The sequence below is a fragment of the Myxocyprinus asiaticus genome, chromosome 4, assembly GCF_019703515.2.
Source record: "Myxocyprinus asiaticus isolate MX2 ecotype Aquarium Trade chromosome 4, UBuf_Myxa_2, whole genome shotgun sequence".
Lineage (NCBI taxonomy): Eukaryota > Metazoa > Chordata > Actinopteri > Cypriniformes > Catostomidae > Myxocyprinus > Myxocyprinus asiaticus.
This window is the reverse complement of record NC_059347.1, coordinates 35,052,929-35,072,176: the sequence shown is the minus strand read 5'-3', so window position 1 is coordinate 35,072,176 and position 19,248 is coordinate 35,052,929. Positions and strand designations below refer to the sequence as shown.

Genomic DNA, 19,248 nt, shown 5'->3' with positions numbered 1-19,248 from the left:
TATTTTTGAAGAGCTTTTACTAAAAAATTTCTAGGTGGTGTAAATGTCCGGGAATAAAAAAGAAACAAAGCAAGCAGTTTGGCAGCATCTTTTATTAATATTCTATTTTAATTTAAGAGATCATTAATATTTGAAAAAGACTGATGTGGCAAATTATAGTCAGTGTTGTGTAATCAACACACATGACGCTATTGTGCTGTCATTTGACAAGAAGAACAAAACAACCCTGAGAAAACGTCATGATTCAAAAATCATAGTTAAAAATATTTTTTTCCTTGAAAAATATGTTTTAAATACTTTTTTGAAAATAATAATTGTGTACACTTATATGTTTTCAATGTGTTAGGAAAGTACATTTTATGACCAAAAGCATGCAGATATCCCCGTCTAATTAACGAGTTTGGTTACTCCATTAATTCCAGTGAGGACAAATTATAATGCTACTCCATGCAATGGCATCCTAGGGCATTATGTGCTACTGACATTGTGGCAAGAGTTTGGGGAGAGCCCTTTTCTATTCCAGTATGACAATGCCCCTGTGCTCAAAGAGAGGTCTATAAAGAAATGGTTAACTGTGTCTGGTGTGGAAGAACTTGACTGGCCTGCACAAAGGTCAGACCTGAACCTCACTGAACATCTTTGGGGTGAATTGGAACGCCAACTGTGAGCCAGGCCCCATCGCCCAACATCAGTGCCTGATCACTGATGCTCTTGTGTCGAAATGGAAGCAAATCCCTGCAACCATGTTACTAAATACCAGTAATATAATAAATACATATTGTTTCATTCTTTCATTCTCATTCACCTTTTTGCCTATGTATTTTCAATCACGTTCCACTCCTAATTCATCTACAAATGAATAGCAAAAAAGCGAAAAGTTTATCCAATCAGAATTTATTCCTTGATGCTTACAAGTGGGCAGAAGTGGGTAGTAATGTGCTACATTTACTCTGTTACATTTACTTGAGTAACTTTTTGGAAAAACAATTACTTTTAGAGTAGATTTAAAAGTGGGTACTTCTTACTCTCACTCAATTAAGTTTAGAATGAAATGTTTTTACTTTTACTTCTTTACAATGGGTGGTATTCCTGTCCTTACATTACTGGGTTTAATTTGAATTAATGCGTAATTTATTGAGAGATTATTGAATGGGACTTTTACGACAGCGAGGGTTCACACAGTTGCACACGCTGTCACAGACTGTCACTCAAGTCATCAATGCTGCAGCATCACGCTCTTCAAAGTGAAACACTTTCTTCGCTGCGCACAATGAAAAAAGTATAGTTTCGTCATGCAATGCTTCCATTTAACACCAAGACAAGCTGATATTTCAAGATTAAAATCACAGCTTCAGTTTAAGGCAGCACGCTGAGGTTAGTTTTGGCTCTAATGATAACACGGGCTTTTCTGTGTAATGTGATGGTCATTTTCAGGGTGATTCTGTAACTGGGCTCTTATGACATCAGTTTTTAAGGGTACATTTTTAAATCAGTGCAGCAATATATCAGTGCGCTTTGTCCCACGTCCTGCATGTCATGAGCAGTATTTACGCATTTACCCTGTACCCTTGCGGGGGTACTGGAAACTATTGCAGCTACTTCAGGCGGATTAACTAACAATCCATGTAAACATCCAAGTGTAAATAAATGCCTTGGCTCTACTGTTCGCGTGATTGACAACTGGAGCGCGAACAGACAGCATTTCTGCGCGTTTCAGCGAGCTGCGCGGGGCGCACGCGAGAGAGATGTGCGGGCGCGAGGCGATCGTATGACGAAGAGAGTGGTTGTGTCCGAAATCGTTTACACAATCACTCATTCACTGTTTCCTATACAGTGAATGGCAGTGAGTGCACTATATCTCAGCAGTGAGTGAAGGAAATGAGTGAGTGAATTCGGACGCTGACTCATACACAAAGCATCGGATCTCTGGGGCTGTCACAGAAACAACATCACATATTAACTTTTAAAATACTTGGGCCTTACTTGTTATTCTTATTAAATAATATATTAATACAATAATCTTCATTCTGTTTGTCATTTTTAATATATACTGTGTGTTAATATAAAGAGTAAACATATTTTATCAAATAAAGAGTACATTTTAAAATGTATCTGTTTGTTTTGCCTCTCTATTTTAATCAAGTAATGATTTGTCAAAAAGTAATTTATACATTCAGCATGAAATAAAACATTGCAGGAGTGAAGGAAGCAGTAAACTCCCAGCTCGTACGTCTTCCCCGTGGTGGATTGTGGGCAATTAACCGTCATCGAGTGTACATCAAATGTACACTCAAAATTGTAGTGCATTGTGGGTAATAATGAGTGAACAAAAGTAAGGAACGAGTGGCTCACTCAGAATTCTGACAATTCTACAAAATGACAGACACTCGAAATAGTGCACTATATAGTGGATAGGGGGTGGTTTCAGACACAGCGTGTGTCCACGACCAGGGTTTGTGCCCTACGCACTAGGCTGCGTACTCTGCATTTAGAGAGCGGAAGGACTGCTGTACAGAACTAATGATCTAAATACTTACGACACTGAAAACTGTAACTACACTGAAATAAGAATCTGCACAGGACTTTAAAAGCTATGAAATAGTGAAATAAATCATTAATAAAGCATGATCTTGATTTCAGCATTATATACAATGTCCTTGTGTGACATTTTCACGTTTTCATCGTAATTATTACTAGAAATGTTTCCAAACCTCTCTTATTGACAAATTCATCCAGATCTGACAAGAGCCCTTAAAGGTATAGTTCACCCAGAAATTAAAATTCTCATTATTTACTCACCTTCATGCCATCCCAGATGTGTATGGCTTTCTTTCATCTGCTGAATTCAAAGAAGAATTTCTCAGCTCTGTAGGTCCATACAATGCAAGTGAATGGGTGGCAACATTTTAAAGCTAAACAAAATCACATAAGTCAGCATAAAAGTAATCCATAAGACTCCAGTGGTTAAATCAGTATCTTCAGAAGCGATGTGAAAGGTGTGGATAAGAAACAGAGAAACAGATCACCTTCACATTCTTCTTCTTGTGTTTTTGGTGAATTACATTCTCTGCATATCGCCCCTGCTGTCTAGCAAAAAATGACAAATACTGATCTGTTTCTCACCCACACCTATCATATCACTTCTGAAGATATGGATTTAACTACTGGAGTCATATGGATTACTTTTATGCTGCCTTTATGTGCTTTTTGGAGCATAAAAATGTTGGCCTACAGAGCTAAAATATACTTCTAAATATCTTAATTTGTGTTCTGCAGAAGAAAGGAAGTCATCCATATCTGGGATAACATGAGGGTGAGTAAATGATGAGAGAATTTTCATTTTTGGGTGAATCTCTCTCTTTAAAGTGGTAGCTCAGCCATAATTTAATATTCTGTCATCATTTCCCTACCCTCATGTTGTTCTAAACCAGTGTGACGCTTTGCATTATGTGGAACACAAAATATGTTAGACAGAATGTTAGGGACTGACAGTCCCTGTCGCCATTCACTTTCAAAATATGGAGGAAAAAATAACATTCACTGAAAGTAAATAGTGACTCAGGCAAACATTCTGTCTAATATCTCCTTATTTTGTTGCATGGAAGAAAGAAAGTCATACGGGTTTGGAACAACATGATGGTGAATGATAACAGAATTTCCATTAATAATAATAATAATAATAATACTGTAATACAAGTTAAATGTGTATTATGTAATGGAATATAGGGGAGTTAACATCTATTATGTCATTTGTGAAAGTAACGAGTTACTCACTACTTGAGTACTCTTTTAATTGGAAACTTTCTTACTCTTACTCAAGTAATTATTTGTTAGTACTTTTACTTGAGTAATTCTTTTTTTTAAGTAATTGTACTTTTACTTGAGTACAGTTTCACAAATCACATGATGAAGCCAAGCTCGTTAGCTGAAGCAGCGCATGAGTCTGAGCTCCACCCCATTAGGCCTTCAGAATTTCTACAGAATCCCTCAACAGTTCAAGTTAATAGGCATCTAAAGTCCGATTGTCAGATTTATCAGCCAATCAAATTGATTTATTTGTTCTTGGTGGGTGTGGTCTTTAGGATATGTCCCAGTTAAGGCCTTCTAGCTGGCCTCGAGTGACACAATCACTCTTTAAGTGATGTACATACTGTAATTTGAAAGCGAAGAGCGCAAGATCATCACTGCCGCTATCGAGAAAGAGTCAAGAGTTAAAGAGTTAAAAAACCCAAGATGTAAACAGGAAAGTAGGGATGATTTTCACTTCAAGCAAATTGGTAAGTGCTTTTTGCATTGTTATAGCAACATCAGGAGTTTCTAAGAGTAAATTGGGCTGGCTGGAGCATTCAATGTCAGTTCAAGTTTTGAAAAGTAACGGTGTACCCTTAAAAAATTTATTGCAAGCAACATTTAAATTGCAAATATTATTAGATAGCTTTTTCCTTGTATTAGACCTCCTTGGTTTTTGCTTTTGTGTGTGGACGTGTTCTTAAAATGTCAATTGGTATTATTAGTTGACTGCGACATAATGTTTGATGTCCATAGGCATAGGGTGTCTTAATAATTGTGAAACTGTTTTCTCTTAATGGCATGAATCGCACTGAAGACCTAGACTAAATATTCACAGGCTGCCACTGCTACATATGGTATAGTGGAAAGCCTTCTCTGAACAGTAGAAACTGTTATTGCAGTAAAGCGAGAATCAGTGCCAAAGGTTTTGAAATTAAATCTTCATCAAGAACACACGATGTCCATAAACTTTTGGCAACAGTGTATTTTAATACTTTTTACTAATATGGCTACACCATTTGTCATTAAATATTTATTTTCTTTTGTTTGAAAATGATATACACTGGTGGCCAAAAGTTTTGGAATAATGTACAGATTTTGCTCTTATGGAAAGAAATTGGTACTTTTATTCACCAAAGTGGCATTCAGCTGAACACAATGTATAGTCAGGACATTAAAAACATGAAAAAGTACTATTACAATTTAAAAAAATGTACTTAAACTACTTCAAATTGCAGATCCTTGGCATTCTAGCTGCCAGTTTGTCCAGACACTCAGGTGACATTTCACCCCACACTTCCTGTAGCACTTTCCATAGATATGACTGTCTTGTCGAGCACTTCTCACACACCTTAAGCCCAAAGTATACTTCGCCTGTCCGCGTTCCGCGACGGTCCGCTTGACATAATATTCATCATCAGGAGTGTATGCGGACATCCGCGCACAGTGTCCACGTGCAGCCAGATTTTTCTGTCCACGCGGACTGTGCGCGGACAAACACGCATGCGCACGGTTGACTGTTGAGATAGAAGAGTCCACTAGGTGGCAATATGCACAGTTGGGCTGTACTGTCAAGCAGTAGTCGAAGAACATATCCTTCTCCATCGTTTTGTTGTTGTTGTTCTTGCTTCCTCTAATGGCAGATCCTCAGTTTTTCTTCTTTATCCTTCAGAGCAGATGTCCTGTAAATGACATGACTCGGTGCTGCCCTCTAACGTCTGGTAGCGTATAACAAAGCAAATGTACTGCGCATGTGTCAAACGCATCCATTAGCGCTCATCCACGTGAGGTATACTTTCAAAGCTGTGCGCCAAATGGAACGGAACTCGCAAATTGAAGTATACCTTGGCCTTAACAGCCTAGCTGATCCCACAAAAGCTCAATGGGGTTAAGATCCATAACACTCTTTCCCAATTATCTGTTGTCCAATGTCTGTGTTTCTTTGCCCACTCTAACCTTTTTATTTTGTTTCAAAAGTGGCTTTTTCTTTGCAATTCTTCCCATAAGGCCTGCACCCGAGTCTTCTCTTTACTGTTGTACATGAAACTGGTGTTGAGCGGGTAGAATTCAATGAAGCTGTCAGTTGAGGACATGTGAGGCATCTATTTCTCAAACTAGAGACTCTGATGTACTTATCCTCTTGTTTAGTTGTACATCTGGCCTTCCACATCTCTTTCTGTCCTTGTTAGAGCCAGTTGTCCTTTGTCTTTGAAGACTGTAGTGTACACCTTTATATTAAATATTTTTTTGGCAATTTCAGGCATTGTATAGCCTTCATTCCTCAAAACAATGATTGACTGATGAGTTTCTAGAGAGTTTCTTTTTTGCCATTTTTGACCTAATATTGACCTTAAGACATGCCAGTCTATTGCATACTGTGGCAACTCAAAAACAAACACAAAGACAATGTTAAGTTTCATTTAACAAACCAAATAGCTTTCAACTGTGTTTGATATAATGGCAAGTGATTTTCTAGAACCAAATTAGCATTTTAGCATGATTACTCAAGGATAAGGTGTAGGAGTGATGGCTTCTGGAAATGGGTCTAGATTTGATCAAAAATGACTTTTTCAAATAGTGATGGTGCTGTTTTTTACATCAATAATGTCTTGACTATAATTTGTGATCGGTTGAATGCCACTTTGATGAATTAAAGTACCAATTTCCTTCTGATACAGCAAAATCTGTACATTAGTCCAAATTTTTGGCCGCCAGTGTAAATATTTTTCAAAACTGCATTAAACCAAAACTAATGCAAAGATTAAATTTCCAGAAATTTGGCACAAGTATTTCTGAAATATTGATCCTGCGTTCATTCACAAATTCCAACTAAATCTGATGATGACAAGCTACACACAAATACACAATATAGTACTATCCCAAAAGTAACTGAAAGAAAAGCTATAGACCTGGTACTTGAGAACATCCACATTGTAGTAGGATGCAGCAGGATTCTGCTCAGAGCTCTTCCTGAGGTACGCCGTCAATGCAGGCATGTTCAGCCAAAAGTCCTTAGTGTTTGTGTCGCTCTGGGAGGAGTCACTACACAATACATCACACACACACACAAAACTTTATTAGAACCTCAATAATTCATTGCTGCGTGTCCCTGTGGCAGCATGAAACAACTAACCCTCGTACAGCAGCTCAACTATTAAATCACAAATCCCTCCTGATTTGATTAGTCATGCCTGGGAGGACAAGAGGAAGGTTGGGGGTGAGTAATAGGAAGACAGAGCAGCCCAGGCTGTGCAGTTCAGCTTAAACAGCAATCATGTCTTATAAACAATGAGCTGCAAAGACACTTATGCATGGGACAAGTCATCATGTCTAAAATACAAAGGCTGTAACAAATATAACGTATACTATCTATTCTACAGCCAATCACATTCTCATATCATATTAGCAGAAACACCCACACTCACCTGTGCAGTAGTTGCTGATTGGGCATGATTTGTTCGAGTCTGCTAGTATTTGAGAGTTTGAAGCTGAGAACGGCAGGAGATGGACTTGAGGTGAAAATCTTGATGATGCCACTGGGGAAGGAGAGGGTCATGTCTCCTGTGATCTTCACAATGCACCTACAACACACAGAGGAGTGAACTGACATGCACCCCCCTATACTGATCTACACTGAAACAACATTTAACCAAGTGTAGGACACAGACGTAAAGAGCATGTGCTAATATGTGTACATTTACAATGATCATCTATTCATAAAGACTTTAAATCTTGTAATAGAATATGAAAGAGATACCCGATGTGCAATGTGAATTCCATAATCTACATGCAGTGGCTTCAACTATTGGTGGTAATCACTGAGAAACTTTTGAACAACAAATTTTCATGACTTTTCCAATCATTTGTGATTCTATTTCTATTTATTGAAATATCTCAAATCTTAGCATCTGTATTAAATTATTTTGGCTTTTAAATTCTCTATGACTTTCCAAGATTAATTTTCATGAACTTTTCCAGCCCTAGAAATCACAATTTTAAAATTCCCACATATTTCCAGGTTTTCCATGACTGTGGGAACCCTGTGTGCACAGTACGGTCTGTAAAGCCTCAGCAGAATACGTTGTGTGAAACTCACTTGCTGGGATCCGCTCCTTTGAAATAGGCATTAACTGACTCTGTGAATGCCACAGCTATGGGCAACGCATCCTGGGAAGCCAGTGTCACTGGACTGGGCCCACGAGATGTCCCTTTGAAGGAAAGGAAGAAAGAGTGAGAGAAAAAGAAAGAGATATACTGTAAGGAAAACAGACATCTCAGTATGAATATGTTTTTAATAACAGAAGAGTTCTGACAAAGTTGGACCAGTTCACACATTTTCAACCTTCTCAGTAACAAATCAAAACACTGAAACTCAATAGGAAAGAGGGCAAGACATCTTTGAGAAATTGCGATCCACACTATTTCTGCCATGCATCCTCATCAGCAACGCAACAGTTTCAAGTTTCAAGATTAGCAACTATCCCCATTAGTTTGCAAGGCTGGCAAAATAGTCCAATACATTATGAACCCAAAGTATCAACAATCCTTGATTACACCAAAATCATAGGGTGAGTCACAGAAGAGCTAACCAGAAGAATATTTCGAAAGGAAGAGGTGTGGTTTAGTAGATGGAGTAATTTAATTGGTTGATGATCATTCAGGATTCAATTAGTACGTTAGAACTGTTCTTTAGGGTACTTTCCACTTTACCTGCCGGAGTCTCACATCTCTTCTCAAATGTGGGCAGTTTCCCCACGAACATATCGTCCTCTTAAATGAAAATTAAAGAAAACCACAAGGGGGGGGGGTGGAGACAGGGCAAGAGCCCACAGTTGAAGGGTGAGGATGGAGTGGTCTGGTGAGTGATGTGTACAAGTGTACACACATTCCCTCAACAAATAAGCAAATATATACAGAATTCTGCTTTAATTGTAATATACATATCATTAAATATTAATATGTTTTTGAAAATGTGTATAGAAATATGCCTTTGAGTTCAACATGACAGTGTTTGGAGTATGTGTGTGGTTGAGCGTTGATGACGTGAAAACAGTCTTGATGGACGTTGCGTCCAGCTTGTGTTCATGTGAACGCATCGCTAAGAAAACCTTGTCTAAGTTTGTAAAGGCTCACCGACAGTAGGTGTGTTGCTGGCACTCAACGAGGTGTTGGAGCTGAGAGAGGAGGAGCTCTCGGCTCGAGCCAGTGGGGCAGCAGGAGGAGGGCTGGAGTTAGGCACCTTAGGAGGGCTGAATGGCCGGCCCTGCAGAGAACAATCAACGAATCAATTATTCACTGCATTCATCTCATTTAATTCTATGAATCCCTCTAAACTTTTGGGGTTTGGGGGAATCAGTAATATGTGCATTGTGTATGTTCTTTACTCACAGACTCATTGATGCCCATCAGCTTTACTGCAGGCAGTTTGGGACGTGATAATGGTCTTGGAGGCGGCACTATGGCTGTTGTGCCCAGGGGTGTGGTTGGCCTGTTTGTGGGTAGTACTGTGCATGCAAAAAAAAAAGAAAAAAGATATTAGAACCACAAGACATACAAAAAGCAGAGGATGCAAAGGCTCAGCATGGTTAACTTATAAACATGGTTATCTTATAAACACCAGTGCTAAATAAAAATCTAAATACTGCTATACTGGGCTTAATGTCACAAGCTGAGAGTCAAATTCAACAATTACACCTGATGTACAATCAGCAAAAGAGTGCAATAACCTTCAGGCAGGCACATGCTTAAGGGCAATGTCAAAACATAAACGTATAAAAACATTTTGAACAAAAGGTGAATACATAAAACAAGAACAATCCAAGAAATTATTATATACAGCAAATAACGTAAAAGAAACAATTCCTCCTTTAAACCATCTTAGTCATGCAGTGCTGAAATGGGAAAAACATTAGGTAGCATAGTTCTGAGCCTGTTGCGGTCAGAAAACATTTGAAATAATTGTATGTTAAAGATACAGCTAAACAAATAAACAACATTAGATGTATGTAGACACTTTTACTTACAGTATATTAGACATGACATGATTTACTAATGAATTTCAAAAATATCTAAAAATGTTAACATGTGTTATCTTAAAGAACAATCAGAACATACAGTATCTTAAACATAGTAATTTCAAACTTGGGCCTAAATTTGTCATATTTTCTTACTGTACCCAGATAAACAATTTTAAGACATTGGATTATGTAAAATTGTAAGATTATGATGGCTTAAAGGTGAAAACTCGATCAAACATTTTTTATCAAATCAATCAAATGCAGAAAATGCAAAACAATTACATTAATAATCAAAGAAAAATGCATAAAATAAAAGCGAATTGAAAGAATAAAAATATTAAAATTAAAATAACTAAATCAATTCAAATGAATTAAATCAAGTTGATTATATAAATGTTCTCTTCACATTAAAAACATCAGGTTTGTTAAAATCACAGTAAATTCACTACCATGAAGCATGGAACAGTGTTTAAACATGCTTAGAACTCTCCACAAATTTACCATCCTTCATGGATCTGGCTGGTGCTTCCTTCAGAGAGGGGGCGCTCTCCTCTCTCCTTATGCTCGCAAATGGGTCAGCAGGCTCTTTGGAGAAAAGCCTGGGCTGTTGAGACACTGGCACTGACTGAGGCCTTTCTGGCTGATGGGACAATGCACGGAATGGCACAAAGTCATCATTAAAGGCAATCCATTGGCTCTGGGTCCAGGAAGAAGGCATATCTGGACCAGTGGCAGGAGCACTGAGAATGGGCTTTTGGGTAGTGTAGTCCATAGGAGCAGCCTGTAGGGCTGGAGGCACACTCATAGCTCTAGTGGGGGCAGGTGTGAGGGGGCCAAAAGCCTTATCAGGGAGCTCCCAAGGAGGAGTGGAGGGAAGAGAGGGGAGGGAAGGGAACAGCGGGGTGCCAGAGTTGGCAAGGCCGAAAGGAGGGATTTCGCAGAGAAGGGGAAGAGCAGGAGCCTCAGAAACCTCAAGACTGACTGCTGAAGGAGATGTTGGCTCCGACTGCAAATCCATTTCTGTCACTGGGGTCATCACAGAGAAAAGAGCAATGCAGGCTTGTATAAACATACATTACATACTGATGACTATGCTTAAATGACTACAGGGAGAAACTTAATAGATATTAAAGATACACTGATGATCTATGTACTGTATGTCTATGCCGAGGAGGTGCTACTGTATGTTCTCTCACTGAATCGGAATGTGGAATACAGCTCTATATGCCATACAGATTTCACATAAACACTACATTGGGTTTAATGCAAAGTAATAGAGAAAACAGACCTTTTAATGAGGTAGTATAAGTAAATGTGTCAACCATGTTAAAATTAAAGGTGCTGTAAGCAATTTTAGCCAATCTGGAATGTCCAGACTTCTAAGACCTGTGCACACAGACACACTAGAGACTTTTGTGTTGGATCAGCCGGAGGGCGATGGGTCCACCTGAGCCTTTCGCCATATGACCCTGAATGTTTCACGGTAGCAAGACATCGTACCACCACTTATACGAGCATATATTGGCTGCCCTGTGAACGTGCACAATGACTGATAGGCAAAAAGTCTTCTGATTGGCTAAACAAAGGATCTGACTGCGGTCTGCTGACACTTTTTAACCTTTTTTCAGAGCCTAGGGTTGTTACAGAGACAGGTGTGATATTTCATGGCACCTATTTCATTGACATCTGACAGGCAATTGGGATGTTTTCTGGATGCCATTTCATAAAAATAAATAAATAAATAAACACTTAAAGCACCTTTAATTAAAATTAATTAAATTACAAATTATTAAATTAAGCAAGTCAAACATCACAGAATCCTCTTAAAACATTCTTAAAGATGCCTTCAAAGAACGATTTACCAAAAAATTAATATTCTGTCAGCCGTCAAACCCAATTCAAACCTGTATGCGGTTATATTTTCATTGGAATACAAAAGGTGACATTTTAAATAAATCTTTATGCAACTCTTGCCATGCAATGATACAATTCAGTGAATCATGACAAAATGTTAGTCCACTCCTCACACAAAGCTATCATATGGCTTCTGAAGACTTGGAATGTAATGCACAAGTTGTATGTCCTTTTTGGAATAAAATATCTACTTTTGTTCTCCACTGAAAAAAATTTGAGAAAAAATAATGACAGAATTTTCATTTGGGCATGAACTCTTCCTTTACTAGGCACCAGACTGGATAATATTGCAAAATGTAGTGATGCAAAGATCAGCCAACCTCCATGCAACCCTGTCAGCCTTAACTAATGCAAATACATGCATAAACAAAAACAACACATAAGTGTGGCTTAGTGCTTTTCCTTCTGTATGCCTGTAAACACTCATATCCACATATCCATCTCTTAGAATTATACGAATCTGTAAGATAGAATGAGTTCAAAAAACATTCCTAACACATTCACATCCTGAGCCATTAAAGTCAGAGACTGTTATGAGAAGAGTTTTATTCTGCAGGCATGACAAGCATTACCTGGGTCTTCAAAGACCTCATCATTTAACTGAAGTGGGGGAAATGGAGAGAAAGGTGATAAGAAGAGTGAAGCCAGGTCTAAGAAAAAGAGCATTGAACAAACACAAAGAATGAGAAATAAAAAACAAATCATATAGACTAAATAGGCTCAATTAAAATATATCAATATAGATGAAAGAAATAACCTACACAAAATTTGAGTTCAAAAGTTAAAATTGAAAACTAAAATCCCTCGCACTGCTCTTTTTTCTTCTTTGCAAGGTCAGAACTATAACAAGATCATGTTTGACAGCGTCTGTGACACAGGGACTCCAAACTCCACATTCTGAAGGTGCCAATTAACACAGGATTATGATTGGCCCTCGCAGCTAGGGTCAGAGCTTGACTGACAGGTTGGCTTTCATGTAGTGACTACGTTGAGTGTCTTATTTGTGAGAAAAGCACTCATTTGTTTGCAAACGTCACCTTAAACTATTACACAGTCATGAAAGAATGCACTCACATTTCTTCCTAAACAACTAGTACACAATTATGAGAAAACATTGTGCTGGATGGTTGAAAAACAAAAAACTGAGACGCTAAAAGGACATACAAGGTACATGTGTTACAAACAGGTGAAAATTCCTATGCAAATAGTTTTTGTTCATATATGCTTAAGCTAAGACTACATATTGTCACTGTACCATTCCCCATGATATGGCAGCTCCTAATTCCCGGAAGTAAAAATACCATTTCATTTCTACAATCAAGGCCAAGGGCACAGAGTATTCAGCCCAAAGGACGTACTGAAGAGGGAGTAGACAGAGACCACTGACTATACTCACAGAAAGACAGGTGTGTAAGAGTCAAGATAAAAGAGGTGGGGCCAAACCAAGAGACTTGACACTGAAGACTAGATCAGAGACATTGTTCATCCAAAAATACAACTGAAGTACACATTCCCATTTGAACTGTCAAATTCATGTATCAGCAATTAATGTCAAATTTCATATATATTTCAAAAAGCCCATTCTACAGAACCAAATTAAAAAAAAAATTGAGATAAACAAAATAAACAAATATAAATATAAAATACAAAAATAAAAGTCAAACATATAACTTAAAAGATTTCCAATTATATTCACAAAAGAATATACGTATATAAAAAGACGACGGACTGAGAGAGGTATGAAGTTGCTGTAGGATATGGGGGTTTCCATGACAACAGCTGCCTGAGTAAGCTCTCTAGAGTCGACTGTTGTGGACTGGAAAAGCCTAGACACTTTCACCACCCTGTAAGCATCATCAATAATGAAGGAGGTCAGACCTAAGACAAGCCTCCCAGAGGCTGGGGGATGGAGACGGTGGAGGGCTGAATGACTGTACTATCTGCCTGTACAGTCTGTGTGTGTGTGTGGTTCGACTCCACCATTGTCAGGCTGAACTCTGTCATTGAGATTAGTTTAGGTGCTGACACTGGTATAAATGCGAAATGTGATTGTATCTTATTATACAATAATGTTATATGCCGTTTTATGAAACTATGTGAGATATAGGGAATATGATTAGTTACTGTGGGATTTGGCAGAGGATTTGCTATACTTCATTGTGTCTTTACATAAAGGACAATGCAGAAAAACAATGAAACACATATGTTCAGTAATGATGATATTAATACAGTCAGCTTTGCATTGCTGTACTATAACAAGTGATGAAAAGTGGAGTATTAAGGGTGTTACCTGATGAGGGGGGTACAGAGGAGGCGGAGCCAGTGCTAGTTGGGCCAAATGGATCCAAAGACAGCAGGTCTAATTTACTGTTTAAAATAACAAAGAGTTTATGAAAGTTGTGTAACTCACCTATTAAAAAATTACATTTCATGTCCGTTAACAAATTCATAGAAAAGATTCTTAACCCATTTATCAAAACCCATTTATCAAAGATAAAGCATCAAAAACAAATATGGGCTATTTACAAGTGATCTGCTTGTGATTTGCAGGATACAATAAACACAGCACAGAGTCATTGCACAATATATTTGAAATTTGGGCTGCACGATTATGAAACAAAAAAGGGCAACTGATGGTTCAGTTTCTCTTACTCGTTAAATGATGGATGTGATATCTTGGGTCGTCCCAGCTCATCACCTGAAGATCAATGAGGAAATATACAACTAAGTTGCTGGCAACTTCTAGATTTACTCATGATTCGCTTACTTAACCCTGATGGAAACTGCAGCTCATGTGTATCATGCAGTAAATATGATTTACCTGATTTAATCAGTCAATTTTTAAATGATTGTCCTGGCTAGATTGTTAGAGACATAGTCAATATTGCATATAGGACAATGAATACATACAGTATATTGAAGAAAAAATTAAACTGAGTGCAGCAAAGGTTGTTTTTTTTTAAAGATTATGTGCTATGTCAGGTAGTTTAAAACTGTTTATAAGTTGAGGGCTACGATTCTTTCTTTACTACATGAGACACATGCCTTTTCAAACCCATTTATCAAAGATAAAGCATCAAAAAACAATATGGGCTATTTACAAGTGATCTGCATGTGATTTGCAGGATACAATAAACACAGCACAGAGTCATTGCACAATATATTTGAAATTTGGGCTGCACGATTATGAAAAAAAAAATCATAATTGTTGATTCTTTCCCTTGATATTGTAATTGCAATTAATTTTGATTCATAGGATTCACATTAAAATGCTTCTTTCATATGGGGAAACTGCATGCCATAGTCTTAATGTAGGATACACATCTAAAACAAGCTGAGATCTGTGTTCATCAATTAATTTATTGGCGTTTTATTCGTTGGTAAATCCTTAAAGGTCAACTTCACAATGGTCCTCTTAGCAACTAATAAAGAAATTAATAAATTATACACAGAAATCTGTGATTGGTTACAACATTTATCCTCTGCAAAAGAAATGTTGTAAATAGAATATTTTGATGCAATGGTAGTATACCTACAGTAAATGGAATGTTGTAATTGACACTTTTCAGGATTAGTTAATTGTGGCAACTCTTTCGATTATTGTTTCGATTAACTGCACAGCCCCATTTGAAATGGTACGTATTTGAGACCAAATCCCATAGACAAATATTATACACAAATGACAGTAGAGTGTTAAAAGACAGTTAAAACAGGTTAAAACAGCTGCCAATGATTAACAATTAATTTTGCATTTTGTTATAAATTTTTTATAGCTTTACAGGAATCCCTCATACCCAACAACACAATTTCAGCCTCTAACCAAAAAGGAGTGTGTGTATGCTGGCTTCCTTGGGAATACTCACCTGTCTTTGGGTTTATAGAAGGGTATGTGTGTTGTCGTGTCATTCCTAGGTATGTGTGAGATGCACATTTACAATTCAGAACATGCAGTTTGGAATATTTTTTTTGTTTATTCTATATACCCAATTTGCCCATCTGATTTAATTACTGTAAAATCGTTTAAATGACACGCATCAGATTCTGGACTGAATTCATGTTTGTGATGACAGAAGTGATTGGATGAATAAAAGGTGTTGACCATAAGATCATAGACAGGGCAATTTCCATCAAAGCTGCCGTTCAATCTGAACTAAAAAATAATACTTCTGAAAACCCTTATATTGTAAAATTCTTAAATCATAGAGATGGTTCCTTACTGTGCATGCATCTACACTCACTGACCACTTTATTAGGTACACCTGTAAACCTACTTATTTACTCAGAATGGTGCCAAAAAACAAAACAAAAAAAAAACATCCAGGTGAGCGGAAGTTCTGTGGATGGAAATGCCTTGCTGATGAGAGAACGGAGAATGGCCAGACTGGTTCAAGCTGACAAAAAGGCAATGGTAACTCAGATAACCCCACACTGTAGTGAGCAGAATAGCATCTCAGAATGCACAACATGTGAAACCTTGAGGCGGATGGGCTACAACAGCAGAAGAACACGTTGGGTTCCACTTCTGTCAGCCAAGAACAGAAAGCTGAGGATGCAGTGGGCCTACTATCTGTGTACCTCAGCAGAAATCAAGCTTCATCAGAACAGGCTATGTTTTTCCAGTCTTTAACTGTCCAGTTTTGGTGAACCTGTACCTTCTGCAGCCTCAGCTTTCTGTTCTTTTCTGTTCTTCCCCATTCTGATGGTTGATGTGAACATTAACTGAAGCTCTTGACCCCTTTCTGCATGGCTTTATGCACTGCACTGTTGCCACATGAGTGGCTGATTAGATAATCACATGAATAAGTAGGTATACATGTGTACCTAGTAAAGGGGATCGATGAGTGAATTTTTATATGCTAATGCCACTTTTGAGATAGCATCATGATGTGATTTAAGACAAAACACAACATGTACTGGATTAAAGGACTTATCGGATAGAATTATCTGCCAGATTTCAGCACGTGCGGGAGATTGTGGTGAATGTGTTCTTTGAAGAAATGTTTACTGTTCCAGTGAAAATAAAAATAAAAAAATAAAAAAAGAAGAATGTTTTTACTCAATTTTTATGTCTTATGGATTTAAAGTATGTAAAACTTTCCTGGGAGGTTGAAACTGTCGTTCCTGATGTGAGAACATGCCATAGTGTAAACACTACGTTCTGGCATGCATCTGTGTTCGTTTAAGCCACAATTTACTGGAAAAATGTAAAATTATGATGGATAGAAAAACATAAACACACAATTAGGCAGTTAATCTTGCTCATGGCTTAAGGAGGTAACGCTGTGCTATTCGGATGAGGGAAAAAAAGGGGGAAGATATTTATTTTCTCATGGGATGAGTTGGGTTTGGAGGGGTCACCAGAGCAACATGAAGGAGGCTTGGTGAAAAACGTCACGGCCAAGAAAAACGAAAAAGAGAAGTCAGAATGGCAGGCGCTCTCCAGAGCCAAACCTTCAGAGTGACAGAGGAATGGAGGGGGGGGAAGAAAAAAGGAATACTCACTGGATTGGTTCCTCTTCATATGAACCTGGAAATGAAAACAGGCTTTTATTAATGAGAGTGAGAGGAGTTATGAAAACAGCAGTAGACATGAAGTGCTTCATCCCCACATTCGTTCAATGGATATTGGTCTCCCAGGATGACACACACATACACGCACCACAAGAAAGAGCAGAGAACAGTACTTGTGAGATTACATATACAAACCATAAGTTCAATAACAGTGTTCTGCATACTGTCTAAACATGAGGAAATGAGTGACAGAAAATACAACTGAATTCACAACTGGGATTGTTTCGAGGCTGAGAAATGTCAACAATAGTCAGCTAGCAAAACACTGACAAACGCAAAAAGACACGAAGATGGGAAGGGTTGGTTTGTTGTAATTCTGTGAATTCAAAGTGACTCACATGAAAAATCCTCTTACACATTCTGATCCAGTATTTGATGAATAGAAAAACACCAGAAAATGAACTTATGGACCAGAAACATAGCTAATTGGTAATCCGCAAGAAAAATGCAGTTGAAACTCACAAGCATACAAATATACACACAAACACACACATAGAGAAAAGTGAAGACAAAGTTTAGTCTCACAGGCAGAGAGTGGCAAGTGGGTTCAATTACAGCTCCCATGCCACACACCAGCTATGAGCTTCAATAGAGAGAGAGCACATGAGGGGAAAGAGAGACAACAAAAGACAAGGGGAAATGGAAATCTCAAAAATATCGATAATCTACAACAGATGGCATAGCATTCCTCATCACCTATATATCCTGACTTGACCTGAAGAGAGAGAAAGGGAGAGGGAAAGAAAACTTTGACAAAGAGTAAAGTGAAAAGTGTTGGGAAGTAACTGACTAAAAACAACTTAACTCCATTTTTTTTAGGAGCTTAGCTGATTTCAAAACAGTGCAGCTTTACTAGTGAAAAGCTGCTTTTTATTTTTACGAGTAAGGGTGTAGCATGGCAAAAAGCTACATCTCTGGTTTTTATGTCACACTGTATTGCGCATATAGCTCAACAGCCAAGCGAACAGAGGCAATAATCAAATATGGTCTCCTGAACTGTCCTCTCTCTTTCTCTCTCTCAAGTAACGAAGTCTGAATAATGTTTGTGAATCAGCTCATTCAGATGGTGCATTTCAATGAACCGTTTAAAAAAATACACTGATTCATTTGAGTCTCTGCATGACATATGATCAAAAGTGCTAGTCTAATTTCAGAAATAAAAATCTATAAAATTATCTGATGTATATATTTAAAAAAATGTAGTTAGTTACTTTTCCCATAGTAACTAGCAGTGTAACCAATGACATTTTTCTAAAAGGAAAATCTGACTGTTTTTTGACTACATCAAAGTACAAGTAGCTTAGAGAAGCTAATGTTTCAAATCTTCCACAACACTGAGAAAAGTGAATATGGCTCTTTTGTTAGATGTGTAAATATTTCAGAGGTTAACCCATGTAATTACTGAGCACATATGCAATGAGACAGAAAGCAAAGTTCAAGCCTGGAATGAAAAAGAGTTTGCCTAAAAGATGTGTGTTAATCTATCTCAAGTAAAGCAAACAGAGTCGTCAGCAAAGGTGTCTAAACTGTGCACACTGAAAACACAAACTGGCACTTGTGAAGATGTGCATTGCAGAAATATATCACTCTGTCTTTTCAAAGAAACACAAAGGGATCAAGAGCGAGGGATGCAGAGAGACAAAGTCAAACACACACAAAAGGGCAAAAGCAGAAATCTCACTCTCTCTCTCTCTCTCTCTCTCTCTCTCTCTCTTATTATACGGCTCTGGACCAGAACGATAATAATTCAATTAGATTAGACCAAATAACACCACAAATAAAACATAAGTATTGGGAAACCCAACCAAAACTGCAATGCTATCTGGCCATAAAAAGACAGTACACTGTTGTAGACTATCAATACACAGAGTGACGAGGTAAAAACTAAGAGCCACTTTGGGCAGGTAGACTTAAACCATAATATAGAAATAGATAGACAGCAGAAAACATTTTCTGT

The 19,248-nt window shown here is 37.8% G+C and overlaps 1 protein-coding gene across 3 annotated transcripts in view; it reads right to left on the bottom strand.

The window, feature by feature from the left end:
- The window catches only part of LOC127438464 (F-BAR domain only protein 2), a 64,574-nt gene that overhangs the window by 3,863 nt on the left and 41,463 nt on the right, over nt 1-19,248 (bottom strand). Inside the window, exons 15-24 of one of the 3 annotated variants that reach the window (XM_051694075.1) lie at nt 17,223-17,247; nt 15,584-15,628; nt 14,373-14,418; nt 14,011-14,087; nt 9,178-9,293; nt 8,923-9,052; nt 8,500-8,559; nt 7,886-7,997; nt 7,215-7,370; nt 6,699-6,831 (exon numbers count right to left, since the gene is read on the bottom strand). In XM_051694075.1, the coding sequence (XP_051550035.1) occupies nt 6,699-6,831; nt 7,215-7,370; nt 7,886-7,997; nt 8,500-8,559; nt 8,923-9,052; nt 9,178-9,293; nt 14,011-14,087; nt 14,373-14,418; nt 15,584-15,628; nt 17,223-17,247 (900 nt within the window). The remainder of the gene's footprint in view (nt 1-6,698; nt 6,832-7,214; nt 7,371-7,885; nt 7,998-8,499; nt 8,560-8,922; nt 9,053-9,177; nt 9,294-14,010; nt 14,088-14,372; nt 14,419-15,583; nt 15,629-17,222; nt 17,248-19,248) is intronic. The other 2 variants (XM_051694093.1, XM_051694084.1) reach the window with 2 other exon arrangements.